This window comes from Hyperolius riggenbachi, chromosome 2 (assembly GCF_040937935.1).
Source record: "Hyperolius riggenbachi isolate aHypRig1 chromosome 2, aHypRig1.pri, whole genome shotgun sequence".
NCBI lineage: Eukaryota > Metazoa > Chordata > Amphibia > Anura > Hyperoliidae > Hyperolius > Hyperolius riggenbachi.
The window spans coordinates 29,312,726-29,331,102 of NC_090647.1; the positions used below are offsets into that span (position 1 = coordinate 29,312,726).

Sequence of the window (18,377 nt, forward strand, 5' to 3'; positions counted from 1 at the left end):
TATTTTGTTAGGAAGCCAGAACTGGATTGCTTGCTCTGAGCAACTGTTCCATTTTGCTCCAGTTGTCTTTGCACCTGCTACATAAATCATGCCCATTATCTCAGGTTTCCAGCAGTGGGAAGAGTAAGCAGCTTTCATAGCACAGATAAGAACTTGGAGTTTAACCAGATTAAAAGCACTTTTCTCTCTTTCAGTTGACCTTCTGTATAAGAACTGCTTCATAAACAGTCTCTTCTAACCAGTCTTATGTCTACAAGCCAATTGATGTTGAGGCACAGAAGTAAAGATGGAGAATCGCTCTACAGCTGGTTCCACTTTTGTACTTCTTGGACTAGCCGAGTTAGAAGGGCTGAGATATCTTAACTGCGTTCTTCTTAGTATTACCTATTTGTGTATTTTGGTGTTGAACATTATAATTGCATCTGTGGTGTTGGCAGAACGCAGTCTTCATGAGCCCATGTATGTTCTCATCTGTAATCTGGCCTTCAATGGCATTTTTGGCAGCACCTCCTTTTACCCAGTGTTGCTGAAGGACCTTTGGACCTCCTCTAAGATCATCTCTCAAGGTGGGTGTCTGGCCCAATCTGTGTGCGTCACGGCATATGGTCACTTTGAGATATTGACTTTTACCATCATGGCATATGACCGATTCTTGGCCGTGTGTCATCCGTTGCATTACGTCAACTTAATGTCAAACACCAAGGCCATTAGACTTCTCATGGAGTGTTTGCTGGTCTCTTTCACCATAGTTTTAGTCGCTTTTGCCTTGACAATGACACTTTCCTTTTGTGGGACAGAAATTAAGAACATCTTTTGTGATAATCAGGGGATTTTGGTCCTGGCTTGCACAAACACTTCTATGAATAGCACATTTGGAGCAGTATCTACTATCCTAATGTTAAGTTCCACAATATCATTCATTGTCTTCTCGTACGGGCGGATTTATATTGTCTGCCTCCGGCTGTCCAAAGAGTCACGTCAGAAGGCCATGCACACCCTCTTCACACACCTGATCAATTTTTCCGTCTTCCTTTTTGGTTACCTCTTCCTGTTTATCCGCTACAGAATGGACTCCTCCATCTTGAGTGTCCGTTTCCACGTAGGACTTTCACTTCCTACCTTTTTGATCCCTCCGCTGGTCAACCCTTTGGTATTTGGAGTACGAACAAAGGCTCTGAAATCCAAAATAGTTTATCATCTGAAAAGGTGGATGCACATGCACTCTAAATTGACTCATTGCACTGAACAAAAGAATACAATGGAATAAAAGAATACAATTTAGCTTGACTTCAAACTAAGATTAAAGAAAACCTGAAACTTTCTTTCACTTCTTACCACCTGAGGTTCCGGGTTCATTTCCCGGACAAGCCCCCACTTGTATTGCTATCCTAGCTCACAGGATTTAAATATTTAAATTTGTTAAAAATTTGCAGTGAAAATCGAGGACACAAGAAGTCTTCTAATGTTTCCAATTTAGGATTTAAATGACTATGCAAAGATAGGTTACAAAATATGACAAAGGAATAACTTACACAACAACTTACATACTATAAAGTGCTTACATATCTATATATATAAAATCGTATGTATGTATGTATGTGTGTGTGTGGTATGTTCCACGATCACTCGAAAACGCCTTGACTGATTTCAACGAAACTTGGTACACAGATCCCTTACTATCTGGGATGATAGGTTCTAAGGGTCTCGCAACCCCCCTGCAAACCTGGGCGGAGCTACAAAGAGCTAATCAGATTTCACCCATTCAAGTCAATGGAAAAAATGTAAAAGGTTGCCATTTTCACAGTAATCAAGCCAGAATCCCCACACTTGGCATAGTTGGTCACTTGGTGACCGAGGTTACAAATCCAAGAAAATTGGGCGGAGCATAAAACAGCCAATCAAATTTCAGCCATTAATTTTTAATGGGAAAATGTAAACTGCAGTCATTTTTAGACTGTTAATCGCAGGGTTCTCAAACTTGGCACACTTGGTCACTGAGTGACTGAGATTAAGATTCAGGAAAGTGGGTGGCCAATCAAAATTCACCTATTGATTTTCAAGGGGATTATTTAAACTGCTGCCATTCTCACACTGTTTATGGCAGAGACTTCAAACCTGCTACAGTCGGTCATTAAGTGACTGGGGTCAAAATTCACTAAAGGGGCCACAAACAGCCAATCAGATTTCTTTGCTGGATAAACTGCTTCCATTCACACATTTTTGATGCGAGGAACCTGAAAGCTCACAAATCTGGTCAGTGAGTGACTGTGTGTCAAGATTATAAAAAGTAGGTGGAGCAAAAAACAAATTTAGCTAGTCAAATATAAACTGCAGCCATTCTTACACTGTTAATGGCAGGGTTCTCAAACTTTGCACAGTTGGTCACTGGGTGACTGGGATTAATATTCAGGAAAATGGGTGGAGCCTACAACAGCCAATGAAAATTCACCTGTTGATTTTCAAAGGGATTATTTAAATTGCAGTCAGTCATTGGGTGACTGGGGTCCAAATTCACTAAAGGGGATGGAGCCACAAACAGCCAATCAGATTTGTTAGATTGATTTCAGTCATTCTGTTATTGGCAGGGGTTTCAAACTTGACACAGTTGGTCAATGGATGACTGGGATTAATATTCAGAAAAGTGGGTGGAGCCTACAACAGCCAATTAAAATTCACCTATTGATTTTAAAGTGGAATATTTACATTGCTGCCATTCTTACATTTTTAATGGCAGATGCCTCAAATCTGGTACAGTCATTCACTGGGAGACTGGGGTTTAAATTTGGAAAAATTCTACTTATTGATGCCAAGGACCCCAAAGCTCATAAACATGGTCATTGAAGTGTTGTACCGTGTTAGCCATGAGTAAAAGCAAGAAGTTTTGAATCAGGATGATACCATTTATTGGCTAACTTAGAGATGGATAAACAGTGAGCTTTCGACTTATAAAAAGCCTTTGTCGGACTGGTTCCTGACCAGAACTGAAAAACACAGCTTATATACACTGACATACAGAGGAGAAACATTCGTTAGCAAACATAAATGTAATTAGATGCCTTAACTGTTACTGAGGAGGCTTTCCCAGGCATCCTATGTAAATTGATAAGATCAATAGAATCCTCAACATGACATAAAGCAGACTCTGGTGATGGGGAGACATCGTAAATTCCGAATTCAAATGGTAACTGGCCTGGTTACATGCACCATTAATTCTAAGCTTAAGAGAATTGTGGCATTTAAAGCCAGCACCTGAAAGCAAATAAAATGAATAGTGACAGTGAATTCAATCTTACACAGCATATGGCACAAAAATCGGGAAACATGAGACTAACACAAGAAACTAAGTTTATACATTGGTTCAAAACTGTACAAGATGGTTTAAACAAGGACTCCAACTTCTTGTGCTGGTACGATGGGTTTTAAATGCCACAGTTCTTTTAATTTTAATTTTTCTATTGTTTCATTCATTTTTGTGCCATATGCTGTGTAAGATTGAATTCACTGTCACTATTCATTTTATTTGCTTTCAGGTGCTGGCTTTAAATGCCACAATTCTCTTAAGCTTAGAATTAATGGTGCATGTAACCAGGCCAGTTACCATTTGAATTCGGAATTTACGATGTCTCTTCATCACCAGAGTCTGCTTTATGTCATGTTGAGGATTCTATTGATCTTATCAATTTAGATAGGATGCCTGGGAAAGCCTCCTCAGTAACAGTTAAGGTATCTAATTACATTTATGTTTGCTAAAGAATGTTTCTCCTCTGTATGTCAGTGTATATAAGCTGTGTTTTTCAGTTCTGGTCAGGAACCAGTCCGACGAAGGCTTTTTATAAGTCGAAAGCTCACTGTTTATCCTTCTCTAAGTTAGCCAATAAATGGTATCATCCTGATTCAAAACTTCTTACATGGTCATTGAGTGACTGTATGTCAAGGTTAGAAACAGCCAAAAACAACTAACTTTTTATGTGGGAAAATATAAACTGCAACCATTCTTACACTGTTAATGGCAGGGTTCTCAAACTTGACACAGTTGGTCACTGGTTGATTGGGATTAATATTCAGAAAAGTGGGTGGAGCCCATGACAGCCAATCAAAATTAACCTTTTGATTTTCAAGGGGAATATTTAAACTGCTGCCATTCTTACACTGTTAATGGCAGAGGCTTAAAAAATTGCTCCAGTTGGTTATTGGGTGACTGGGGTTCAAATGCACAAAAGGGGTGGAGCCACAAACAGCCAATCATATTTCCATGGTGAATAAACTGCTTCCATTCACACATTTATATACCAGGAACCCGAAAGCTCACAAACTTGGTTGCTGAGTGACTGTATGCTGGGTGACAGTGCTGGCCACTGCTCCACTGCTGGGACTCCGCTCATGTTATCTCTCTCCTATCACCTCTTATACTGTTACTAGCTCTGACCAAACATTTAAAAAAAGTTAATTTATGTCAAAGAGGGGAAAACGCAGTGGGAATTCTAGAGAGATGTAAGAGGGATATGGGGACTGTCATATTTGTTTGCATTTAGTTGTTAATTTGTTGGGCTTACAAATCTACAGTGGGATGAGAAAGTTTGGGCAACCTTGTTAATCGTCATGATTTTCCTGTATAAATCGTTGGTTGTTATGATAAAAAAGTCAGTTAAATATATCATATAGGAGACACACTCAGTGATATTTGAGAAGTGAAATGAAGTTTAATGCATTTAAAGAAAGTGTGCAATAATTGTTTAAATAAAATTAGGCAGGTGCATAAATTTGGGCACTGTTGTCATTTTATTGATTCCAAAACCTTTAGAACTTATTATTGGAACTCAAATTGGCTTGGTAAGCTCAGTGACCCCAGACCTACATACACAGGTGAATCCAGTTATGAGAAAGAGTATTTAAGGGGATCAATTGTAAGTTTCCCTCCTCTTTTAATTTTCTCTAAAGAGTAGCAACATGGGGTTCTCAAAACAACTCTCAAATGATCTACAGACAAAGATTGTTCCCCGTCATGGTTTAGGGGAAGTATACAGAATGCTGTCTCAGAGATTTCAGGTTTAAATACAACAACTGCACACAATTGTAAAATGTATAATGATTTTATTTAAGGACTTATCCCAAAAATTAAAAACAATTGTGTTGCCTGATTGGCCAAAAGGGGGTATAAAGATATACAAATCCACAATATATAAGTTCATGCAAAGTGCCAAACATCGATAGGTATAAACAAGTAGTAACAATTCACTAATGTGATAATCCTAGGATGCTGTCTGCCACTCCAAAATATATCTGCAAACAGCAACTGGGTATATAGAGCAATAACCTATAGGAAAATACACACTTAATAATGTGGAAAGTTGACCTTACCGAGTTAGAGCACAGTCACCCCCAGGTCCAATAGGCAGCACAGACCTCACATGTATCGCACCCTAAGAGATGCTTCTTCGGAGATAAAAACGTGCACAATAGGGAAGCCTTAAATATCCTCCATTATTCGCCGCCGCAAATCCAGCAAGGAGTGTGGAAATATGAGAAATACCATTTTGTCATCTATAGGTTATGTTGTGCATAAGTCAGCGTATCTTGGACTCCTGAGATGTGTATATATATATCCCATATGAGTACAATTGCTTCCCTGACTGTTACCTAGTACATCATATGATACTGTATCAGATATAACAATCTTTTGCTACCATAGTAAGTATTGATACTTACACACGATTCATTTGTATTTTACATGGTTATTCACAGCATTGTGTGCATTGTGCACTTGGTTCACTTAGGTTATGATCGCAGTAAGTACGATCCATTATGTATAGCACATGGCGTCACTTTTACTTATTTTCACCTATTTTTTGCACAATGTTCGCATTCAGTGTTGTCCTGAGTAAGTAGGGACCACTGGTGCAGTTTTAGCACTTTCTCTACTTAATGTAGACACCTGTTGTGGACACCATCATGTTCGTGTGTTTTTTATATTGGTTGCCCTAAGTAAGTATGGGCAATCATATGTTTTCTTGGGATTTTTTACGTACACCAGTGAGGTCCTTGTATGCACTATCACAGTTTTTGTGATTTCATATTCTCTTATAATATGTCCTATCATTTCAGTTTATTTTTAGATCGCACCAGTATCACTTTAATGGAGATTCGTACTGTCACTTTAATCCTTGGACAAGCACTCGCACTTTCACTAATGAAGACACAGACAACGTTGGACCAAGTTTTGTCACAGCAATTCTTAATTAACCACTTTAACCCCGGCGGTACGAATTTCTCCGTCCCTTTTTCCCCCCCTAAAAAACCAGGGACGGAGAAATCCGTACCTTCCGCGCTACCGCCGCTTTCCGCGCTCCCGCCGCTCGTGCGCACGCACCCGCCGCTCGTGCACGCCGCCGCCCGCTCGCCCGGAGATCAATGAACGGGAAAATCCATTCCCGTTCGTTGATCTAAGCCCCCGCAATGATCGGCTGCTTCCTTTAGAAACAGCGCGATCATTGTGATTGTCCCAGCCTCCTACTGCTTCCTGTAAGCGTCCTTCCGGATGCTTACAGGTCGCATGAATACCAACTCACTGTGGCCATCTTGTGGCCAAATAGTAAACTACACCTTAAAGAATTTTACACAGTCAAATACATTTTTTTACACAATAAATTAACTCATTACCTCCCACACTTCCCAATTATTTTTTTTTGTAATTAAAAAAAAAAAAATACAATAAAAAAAAAAAAACATAAATAGTTACCTTAGGGACTGAACTTTTTAAATATTTATGTCAAGGGGATATAACACTGTTACTTTATAAACTAAGGGCTTGTAATTAGGGATGGACGCAAAACTGAAAAAAATGCACCTTTATTTCCAAATAAAATATTGGCGCCAAACATTGTGATAGGGACATAATTTAAACGGTTTTATAACCGGGACAAATGGGCATATACATTTCATGGGTTTTAATTACAGTAGCATGCATTATTTAAAAACTATAATGGCCGAAAACTGAAAAATAATATTGTTTTCCCACATTTTTTCCTATTTTCCCATTAAAACACATTTAGAATAAAATAATTCTTGGCATAATGTCCCACCTAAAGAAAGCCTAATTGGTGGCGAAAAAAACAAGATATAGTTAATTTCATTGCGATAAGTAATAATAAAGTTATAGACGAATAAATGGACGGAGCGCTGAAAGGTGAAAATTGCTCTGGTGTTCAAGGGGTAAAACCCCTCAGGGGTGAAGTGGTTAAGAATATTCACTTTATGAATAGATACAGATATGAATATATTCTAAGTAATTATTGTTTTGCACCTTATAATTGTTGTACAGGAACAGTGGATGAATGCATTATTATATTTTAATCAGTAGAGGTCCTCGGTACTCCTTGATTCTTGCTTTGTTTTTTTAACCTCCCTGGCGGTATGCCACCGTTTTTTTAACCTCCCTGGCGGTATGCCACTGGCTATGCCACCGGGAGGCACCGCTCAGGCCCCGCTGGGCCGATTTGCATAATTTTTTTTTTTTGCTACACGCAGCTAGCACTTTGCTAGCTGCGTGTAGCATCAGATCGCCGCTGCTACCCGCTGATCCGCCGCTATTCCTTGCGCCGCGGCGCCCCCCCCAGACCCCGTGCGCTGCCTGGCCAATCAGTGCCAGGCAGCGCTGTGGGGTGGATGGGAGTCCCCTTTGACGTCGATGACGTCGGTGACGTCATCCCGCCCATCGCCATGGCGACGGGGGAAGCCCTCCAGGAGATCCCATTCTTTGAACGGGATCTCCTGATCTCCGATCGCTGGCGGCGATGGGAGGGGCTGGGGGGATGCCGCTGAGCAGCGGCTATCATGTAGCGAGACTTTGTCTCGCTACATGAAAATTTTTTTTTTAAAAAACACTACTTTGCTGCCCCCTGGCGGATTTTTTTAAACCGCCAGGAGGGTTAATATATGTGTGGCATTCTTTAAATCTTATTTGTCTACTAGAATCAGAATCAGAATCAGAATCAGATTTTATTTCGCCAAGTGCAGCATTTGCCACACTCGGAATTGTTTGTGGTACACATCAGCCTAGAGCATAGTACATCAAAGCATGCAATGACGAGCAGACAAGGACATTAAACGAGGTAGTGCAAAAACATGTGCGGGTCAAAAGAATTAAGGTATGTTAAAGCAAAAAGTACATATTTATTTAGGCCTGGGTCCCAGATGAGCTATTTAGTTATTCTGTGTGTGAGAATTGAGTTCAGAAGGCACACTGCTTGGGGGAAAAAGGAGTTCCTGTGCCTGGAGGTTTTGGTGGAAATAGCCCTGTAACGGTATTCTGAGCGCATGCGGTTGAAGAAGCGGCTGCCGGGATGGAGCCGGTCATTCATGATCCTGTCTGCCCTTGTTCTCAGTCTGGATGCGTGGAGGAGGTCCAGAGGTGGCAGGGGGGAACCAATGATTTTTTTATTACTCTTTTATTACTCTTTGCAGTCTGTACCGGTCGCTAGACGTGGCTCCACCATACCACACAATGATAGAGGAGCACAGGATTGACTCTATGGTGGCAGTGTAGAAGCTAGACAGCAGCTCCTACGGCATACCAAACTTCCTGAGTTGTCTTAGGAAGAACAGCCGTTGCTGCGCCTTCTTTTGGCATTTGGTGGTGTTTACACTCCATCTCAAGTCGTTGGTGATAGTAGTGCCCAGAAACCGAACGCTAGATACTCTGGTGACTTCCGTGCCTTCGATGAGTACCGGGCTGAGTGGGGGGGGGGGCATTTCCTGAAGTCGATAACCAACTCGACAGTCTTAGCAGCGTTTAGGACGAGCATGTTGTCCTTGCACCAGTTGCAGATCCGCTCGATCTCGCTGCGGTAGGTACGCTCGTCCTCCTCACTGATGAGACCAAGGATGGTGGTGTCGTCCGCAAATTTAATTACCTTAACGCAGTCGGCAGTGGGGGTGCATCTGTTTGTATACAGGGAAAACAGGATCGGAGACAGTACACAGCCTTGGGGGGCGCCAGTATTTGTGGTCCTCAATTTGGAGAGGCAGCTGCCAAGTTAAACCTGTTGTGTCCTGTTTGTGAGGAAGTCCTTGATCCAGTTGCAGAGATTTACGTCAAGCCCTATTTGCGCTAAGTTGTTATACAGGATGTTCGGGCAGATCGTATTGAAAGCAGAGCTAAAATCCAGGAAAAGGATCCTGGCGTAGGTGTTGGGTCTATCCAGATGTTCCATAATGTATGCCAGACTGATGTTGATGGCATCCTCTATGGACCTGTTTGCCCTGTATGCAAACTGAAGTGGATCTAGGAGAGCGTTGGTGGAGTTTTTCAGATGGGTAAGGACTAGTTTTTTAAAGATCTTCATGACAGTTGAGGTAAGGGCCACAGGTCTGTAGTTGTTGAGATCCGTAGCACCTGGTTTTTTAGGTACCGGTATGATAGTGGACCTTTTAAAGCAGGAGGGTACTAGATGGCAATATATTTAGATATCTTTCAACATGTTTATATTTCATGATCATGCTTTCAAAGTTATTATATTTGATAAATAGATTATATATACTTTTTGTATTTTGCACACTTGTGCTTTAATAATGTGGTTATTTGGCCAGCCGCTGAGTGCACAGCATATCATTCCCATACACTTTATGTTCGGGCCAGCGCCGCCTGCGTCATGCGTCATTACGTACGCATGACGCGTGCTAGCGCCGCTTGCGTCATGCGTCATTACGTATGCGTGACGCGGAAGGAGGTGTGGCCACACTCCTTGCTGGATTTGCGGCGGCGAATAATGGAGGATATTTAAGGCTTCCCTATTGTGCACGTTTTTATCTCCGAAGAAGCATCTCTTAGGGTGCGATACATGTGAGATCTGTGCTGCCTATTGGACCTGGGGGTGACTGTGCTCTAACTCGGTAAGGTCAACTTTCCACATTATTAAGTGTGTATTTTCCTATAGGTTATTGCTCTATATACCCAGTTGCTGTTTGCAGATATATTTTGGAGTGGCAGACAGCATCCTAGGATTATCACATTAGTGAATTGTTACAACTTGTTTATACCTATCGATGTTTGGCACTTTGCATGAACTTATATATTTGTGGATTTGTATATCTTTATACCCCCTTTTGGCCAATCAGGCAACACAATTGTTTTTAATTTTTGGGATAAGTCCTTAAATAAAATCATTATACATTTTACAATTGTGTGCAGTTGTTGTATTTAAACCATGGACTACTTTTTTGTTGTTTAATAGTGTTTATTATTTGGTCCAGAGATATGGATTTTGTAGTGCTCTGTCTTTTTGTAGTACATCAGAGATTTCAGGTGTCTGTTTCCACTGTTAGGAACATATTGAAGAAATAGAAGACCACAGGCTCAGTTCAAGTTAAGGCTCGAAGTGGCAGACCAAGAAAAATCTCGGATAAACAGAAGCGATAAATGGTGAGAACAGTCAGAGTCAACCCACAGACCAGCACCAAAGACCTACAACATCATCTTGCTGCAGATGGAGTCACTGTGCATCGTTCAACCATTCGGCGCACTTTACACAAGGAGATGCTGTATGTAAGAGTGATGCAGAGGAAGCCTTTTCTCCGCCCACAGCACAAACAGAGCCACTTGAGGTATGCTAAAGCACATTTGAACAAGCCAGCTTCATTTTGAAATAATGTGCTATGGACTGATGAAACTAAAATTGAGTTATTTGGGCATAACAAGGGGCATTATGCGTGGAGGAAAAACAGCACAGCATTCCAAGAAAAACACCTGTTACCTACAGTAAAGTATGGTGGTAGTTCCATCATGCTGTTGGGCTGTGTGGCCAGTGCAGAGACTGGTAATCTTGTCAAAGTTGAGGGACACATGGATTCCACTCAGTATCAGCAGATTCTGCAGACCAATGTCCAGGAATCAGTGACAAAGCTAAAGCTGCACCAGTCCCGGATCTTTCAACAAGACAACGACCCTAAACACTGCTCAAAATCCACTAAGGCATTCATGCAGAGGAACAAGTACAATGTTCTGGAATGGTAATCTCAGTCCCCAGACCTGTATATGATTGAAAATCTGTGGTGTGAGTTAAAGAGAACCGGAGGTGCGTTCTAAGAATCCTAATTGCACACAGAGGCTGGGTCTGCATATAATGCCCAGCCTCTGTTGCTATACAGTTCCCCCCACAGGCCCCCCTGCGCTCTGCTTGCCCCCATACATCATATGCCGTGCTAAGCGTCACGCAGCGTGTCGACAGCCAGCTGTTTATGTCTGTACTGTCATTCTCGCCGCTCCCCCGCCTCCTCTATGTCGCTGCTCCCCGCCCGTGACCCTCCCCTCCCCGCTAATTGGAGGGAAGGGACACGGGCATGGGCGTCCGCACATATGGCAAAACCGGGCATCTGCCCGAGCCTGGCCGCCCGCTGCCCCCCCCTGGCCGCGTGCCCGTGCAGCCAGCAGGAGGGGAACACGCAGAGAAGAGAGAGAGCACTATGGGCACAGTGGGGAAGGGCGGACGTCTCCCCCCCCTTCCCTCACCTTAGGGGTCTCTCTCTCCCTCGCTGTCCCCTCCGGAATGAAGTGTGCAGCGGCTGGCAGCGGTGGGCGGAACTTACCTCCTCTCGCTCCTGCGCCGGAAGTTCTGGTGCCGCACTCTGGTCTGGATCAGGCCAGAGTAGCGGCTAATCCATCCGGCGCGTGCGACGAGAGGAGGTAAGTTCCGCCCACCGCTGCCAGCTGCTGCACACTTCATTCCGGACTCCGGAGGGGAGAGCGAGAGAGGGAGGGAGAGCCCCCTAAGGTGAGTGCCCATAGCTCTCCCTCTTCTCTCCGCTGCTCCCCTCCTCCTGCACACATGGCCACATATCCCCCTGGCTACATATACCGGGACATATACCCCTGCCTACATATACTGGGACATATACCCCTGCCTACATATACTGGGACATATACCCCTGCCTACATATACTGTCTGGGACATATACCCCTGCCTACATATACTGTCTGGGACAAATACCCCTGCCTACATATACTGTCTGGGACATATACCCCTGCCTACATATACTGGGACATATACCCCTGCCTACATATACCCCTGCCTACATATACTGTCTGGGACATATACCCCTGCCTACATATACTGTCTGGGACATATACCCCTGCCTACATATACTGGGACATATACCCCTGCCTACATATACTGGGACATATACCCCTGCCTACATATACTGTCTGGGACATATACCCCTGCCTACATATACTGTCTGGGACATATACCCCTGCCTACATATACTGTCTGGGACATATACCCCTGCCTACATATACTGTCTGGGACATATACCCCTGCCTACATATACCCCTGCCTACATATACTGTCTGGGACATATACCCCTGCCTACATATACTGGGACATATACCCCTGCCTACATATACTGGGACATATACCCCTGCCTACATATACTGGGACATATACACCTGCCTACATATACTGGGACATATACCCCTTGCCTACATATACTGGGACATATACCCCTGCCTACATATACTGGGACATATACCCCCGCCTACATATACTGGGACATATACCCCTGGCTACATATACTGGGACATATACCCCTGCCTACATATACTGGGACATATCCCCCTGGCTACATATACTGGGACATATACCCCCTGCCTACATATACTGGGACATATACCCTTGCCTACATATACTGGGCACATATACCCCTGGCTACCTGTTCTGGGGACATCTCTACCCCTGGCTACCAGTTCTGGGGACATCTATACCGCTGGCCACCTATTCTGGGGACACCTATAGACCTGGGGCTACCTATTTTTGGGGAACCACTGCTGTCAGATTGAGTGTATTTTGGGGAACTGCTGCCAGGTGAGAGGTGTCTACATATTAAGGGGGCATTCTGCCTATTTATGTGAAAAGCTGTCTATTTATGTGCCTCATGACTGCTGAATTTGTCTTGTTGCGGGCCTCATGGTTACTGACTTTGTCTTGTTGGGGGCCTCATGATTTGTTGGGGGCCTCAAGATTGCTGAATTTGTCTTGTTGGGGGCCTCATGATTGCTGAATTTGTCTTGTTGGGGGCCTCATGATTGCTGAATTTGTCTTGTTGGGGGCCTCATGATTGCTGAGTTGGTCATGTTGGGGGCCTCATGATTGCTGAATTTGTCTTGATGGGGGGGGCCTCATGATTGCTGAATTTGTCTTGTTGGGGGTCACATGATTGCTAACTGCGAGACTATGGAAAAAGCTGAATCATCATCATATGAGACAATAGCATTAAACCTACTTTTTCTGCTTTTTAAAACAGAAAATGAAACTGGGAGGTTCTAAAAAAAATGAATAATTTTTTTCAGGAGTACGATGGATGAAATTGTTTATCTTCACAGTTTATTTTCAACTTAATTTTCCATAATGTTCATGTATGAGTTAAAACGTTTGTATTTAGTTTAAATTGCTGTTGGCACTTTGTGATAGTAAAGTGACTTTGCAGTTTGGACACTCGACCTCCAAAAGGTTCGCCACCACTGTCCTAATCTAATGTCCCACCATTGCTTAGTTCATGTAAACTTGTCTCCACCCACGACCACACCCACATTCTGGTTCATGACCACACCCATTTTTCGGCGCGGCGCGCTACGCGCGCCGCATGACGTAGCTCCATTTTTTAACACCAGCCCAAATTTTTAACTCCCCACTTTTTGCCCCCCCCTGGAAAATTTTCTGCGGACGCCCATGGACACGGGTAGGGAGTGGCGACATAAAGGAGGCCGGGGAGCGGCAAGAATGACAGTACAGACATAAACAGCCGGCTGTCGACACGCTGCGTGACACTTAGCACGGCATATGATGTATGGGGGCAAGCAGAGCGCAGGGGGGCCTGTGGGGGGAACAGTATAGCAACAGAGGCTGGGCATTATATGCAGACTGAGCCTCTGTGTGCAATTAGGATTCTTAGAACCCACCTCGGGTTCTCTTTAAAGAGAACTGTCCGTGCTCGGAAGCCATCAAACCTGAATGAACTAGAGATGTATTGTAAAGTGGAATGGTCTAAATACCTTCAAGCAGAATCCAGACTCTGATTGGAACCTACAGGAAGAGTTTCGAGGCTGTAATTTCTGCAAAAGGAGGGACTACTAAATACTGATTTCATTTCTGTTTTGTGGTGCCCAAAGTTATGCACCTGCCTAATTTTGTTTAAACAATTATTGCGCACTTTCTGTAAATCCAATAAACTGTCTCCTATATGATATATTTAACCACTTCACCACTGAGGGGTTTTACCCCTTGAACACCAGAGCAATTTTCACCTTTCAGCGCTCCTTCCATTCATCTATAACTTTATTATTACTTATCGCAATGAAATGAACTATATCTTGTTTTTTTCGCCACCAATTAGGCTTTCTTTAGGTGGGACATTATGCTAAGAATTACTTTATTCTAAATGTGTTTTAATGGGAAAATAGGAAAAAATGTGGGAAAAATTATTATTTTTCAGTTTTCGGCCATTATAGTTTTTAAATAATGCATGCTACTGTAATTAAAACCCATGAAATGTATTTGCCAATTTGTACCGGTTATAAAACCGTTTAAATTATGTCCCTATCACAATGTTTGGCGCCAATATTTTATTTGGAAATAAAGGTGCATTTTTTTCAGTTTTGCGTCCATCCCTAATTACAAGCCCGTAGTTTATAAAGTAACAGTGTTATACCCTCTTGACATAAATATTTAAAAAGTTCAGTCCCTAAGGTAACTATTTATGTTGTTTTTTTTTATTGTATTTTTTTTTTAATTACAAAAAAAAAAATGGGGAGTGTGGGAGGTAATGAGTTAATTTATTGTGTAAAGCTAATGTATTTGTATATGTAAAATGCTTTAGGGTGTAGTTTTACTATTTGGCCACAAGATGGCCACAGCGAGTTTGTGTTCATGCGACCTGTAAGCGTCCGGAAGGACGCTTACAGGAAGCACTACGAGGCTGGGAAAATCACAATGATCACGCTGTTTCTCATAGAAGCAGCAGATCCCTGCGGGGACTTAGATCAACGAACGGGAATGTATTTTCCCGTTCATTGATCTCCGGGAAAGCGGGCGGCAGCGTGCACGAGCGGCGGGAGAGCGCGCACGAGCGGCGGGAGCGCGGACAGCGGCGGTAGGTACGGATTTCTCCGTCCCTTGGTTTTTTAGGTGTCAAAAATCTCTTTATTTAGCAAAGTTAACAGCATTTATGCAAGAGAATTACACATGCAAACAAGAAAAAGATTACACCTTACAGGGCTCGTAGGCCCCAACAAATAAGCAAAATCAAATACTATATAAAACAGAGGTAAATACAGAGATCAATTTGGACATCAAAAAGAATCAAAATAGTAAAGTGATAGCTATTGTAATGATAGTCAGTTAATGTAGTATGATATGAAGATTCCAGGGTAAATACTCCAGCAGCAGTTATCTGGGTGGTCAAATGCCACCCAGGACCTTTAGGGTTAGTTAGGAATGCAATATCATGGGTGTATACTCAGGGGTGGTTAGTGGTGACTATAAGGTTCTACAGGGCTTAGAGGAGTTAGGGTTGTTAGGTTTCCCAAGAGAGAGAGGAGATAATCAAAGGGATTCTAGATTTGTGAATCAGGTAGGCCCCTAAAAGTTATCCATGGCAACCAAGTTTTCTCAAAATTTTCAAGTTTGTCATCTATTCTAGCGTTGATGCGTTCAGAGACCATAGTTGAGTCTATGTTCCTCATAATGTTTTGAAAAAATAGGAGCGGGGATCTCCATGATGCAGCAATATGGGCCTTAGTAACATTAGCGATATGTTGTGTAAGCCTATGTTCTGGACGGGTCATATGAGAGGGCCTATGACCTAATAGTAAGATACGAGAATCCTTAGGGATAGCCCTACCAAAGATTCTTGTGAGGAGGGTGTTAACTTTGGACCAGAGTTTGTCCACTTTAGGACAGGTCCAGAAGATGTGTGCTATGGATCCGTCTGCGTGGCATCCTCTAAAACATGACTTAGAGTTACTAGGGTCAATTTGATGAAGACGGAGAGGGGTAAAATAAGTCCTGTGAAGAACTCTCAGTGAGACTTCGATATGGGAGCTATAGAGACTACCTTTAGCTAATGTTGTAAAAGATTCTTCCCATTCATCATTGTTCAGCTCAAACCCCAAATCAGTTTCCCATTTAGATATAAAGGGGGGCTTTTCTTCCCAGTTAGGTTGATTTTGTAGTGAGTATAGTAGGGATATTACCCCTTTCTGGAAGGGGTCAGATTTACATGCAACTTCAAAGTGAGTGAAGGGGTTATCTATCCTATGAGGTAGGAAAGTGCGTAGGTAGTGTAGAATCTGATGAAGTCGGAAGTGCTCTGAAGGTGGGATATTATATTTAGAGATCAGTTGCCTGCTATTGGGTATCTTACCATCTATTAAAAGGTCTTGTAGGGTCTGGATTTGGCGTGAAGACCACCAAATAAAAGCACATTGATTGGTGCCGCTAGGGAAATCAGGGTTATGTAGGATTGAGAGGAGTGGAGGTACCGGAGTTTGAAGTTTAAGAGAGTAACGAACTTTACTCCAAGTAAGGAGGGTATGATATGTCAGAGGGGAGATATTCCTCAGTTTTTTATGACCAGTGGCTGAGGCCCACAGCATACCCTTCCAGGAATAAGGAGAGATCATCAGATCTTCAATCTCCACCCAAGCAGGCGCTTGAACTCCTCCATATATTAGGGGAATTTGAGCCAATTGGGATGCTATAAAGTATTTTTTTAAATGAGGGACCACCTTCGGTTTTATGCAAAAACATACAAGATTTAGGAATGCGTGGTTTCTTGTGGGCCCAGATAAAAGAGAAGATCTTTTTTTGGAGCATTATTAGATCTTTCTGCACAAGAGGGATGGGAAGTACTCTAAAGTAATAAGTTAACTTAGGGAGGAGGGTCATCTTGACCGCAGCTATGCGCCCCGTCCAAGAAAGTAGGTGTGCCAAATGTCTAGGTCTCTGAGCAATCCAGGTATGACCCGTGCATAATTCCACTCATAAAGCTTAGAGTTAGAGTTGCATATATTAACCCCTAGGTATCTGAGGAAGTGTGGGTGGTACTGGAACTTATATGTGGATGAAATTTGCGTAATTTCGCTGTAAGGAATATTACATGAGATCATTTCTGTCTTGTCCACATTAACTTTAAGACCAGACACCTCCTCAAACTTCCTAAGGGCTTGCAATAGGTGTGGAATGGTTGTGGATGGGTTTTGGATTGTCATTAGAATATCATCAGCAAACATGCTAAATTTAGGTTGCAACCTGCCTAAGTCATAGCCCTGGATGCCTGGATCCATACGTAAATGTGAGGCTAGAGGTTCCATGGCGAGTGCGAACAAAGCTGGCGATAGGGGACAACCCTGCCGGGTTCCTCTGAGAATGTTGATTGTTGCAGGAGACTCACATGGCAACTTAAGTGTTGCAGACGGCTGGGAATATATTTGTTCAATCAGGTTATGGAATGCACCCGAGATCCCTAGCGTTCTAGCCGTTGCTAAGAGGAAGGGCCAGGTGAGGCTATCAAAGGCCTTTTCGATATCTAGGCTGAGGACCACTAAAGGTTTTTTATGCATGTTGGCATGTTGAATTAATAATAGTGTGCGTCTGACATTGTCAGAGGCCTGTCGGTTTGGGATGAACCCCACCTGGTCCTTCTTCACCAGTCCAGGCAGAAGTCCATTAAGGCGAGTAGCCATGATTGCAGTAAGTATTTTGTAGTCTTGGTTTAATAACGATATGGGACGGAAGTTTTTAGCTTGCAATAGATCCCTGCCTGGCTTGGGGATAAGAGCAATTTTAGCCTCTAGAAATTCAGGTGGGGGCTTATTAGGTGATTTGGCTAGAAAGTTCAGTGTTCTAGTGAGCGGGGTTATCAATAGATCCTTAAATTTTTTATAGTAGGTCGAGGTGTAGCCGTCCGGGCCAGGAGCCTTGCCTTTCTTGAGAAGTTTGATGGTTTCGAGCACCTCCTCTTCAGAGATTTTAGCGTTGAGGGATTTAACAGCCTCTACAGTCAGTCTAGGAAGGGCACTTTGTCTTAAGTATTTTGTGGTTTCTAATAGGTGGTCGCTATCGGGTTGGTTATATAGTTTAGAGTAGAAAGAGTGAAAGGTTTGATAGATTTTGGAGGGATCACTGGAAATTTGCCCATTACTTAGCTGGATTTTATGTACAGCATTGACCTTTTCCTGTTGCCGTAGTTTTCTGGCTAACCAGGCATCCGGTTTATTAATGTACTTATAATAGCGTGCTTTAGTCCAAATAAGAGCCTTTTCCACATGCCTGGATAGGATAACATCTAGTTGCAACCTAAGATCTGAGATTTGTTTAGAAAGAAATCTG

The 18,377-nt window shown here is 42.8% G+C and overlaps 1 protein-coding gene across 1 annotated transcript; it reads left to right on the forward strand.

The window, feature by feature from the left end:
- The first annotated feature begins 286 nt into the window (after positions 1-286).
- Positions 287-1,267, forward strand: LOC137544737 (olfactory receptor 6X1-like). The gene has a single exon (XM_068265827.1). It carries the CDS (start codon positions 287-289, stop codon positions 1,265-1,267), a length of 981 nt encoding a protein of 326 aa, XP_068121928.1.
- The last annotated feature ends 17,110 nt before the right edge of the window (positions 1,268-18,377 follow it).

Bases quoted from the DNA above. Each gene is read 5' to 3' on its own strand.
- LOC137544737 (XM_068265827.1), top strand. From the start codon at position 287: ATGGAGAATCGCTCTACAGCTGGTTCCACTTTTGTACTTCTTGGACTA.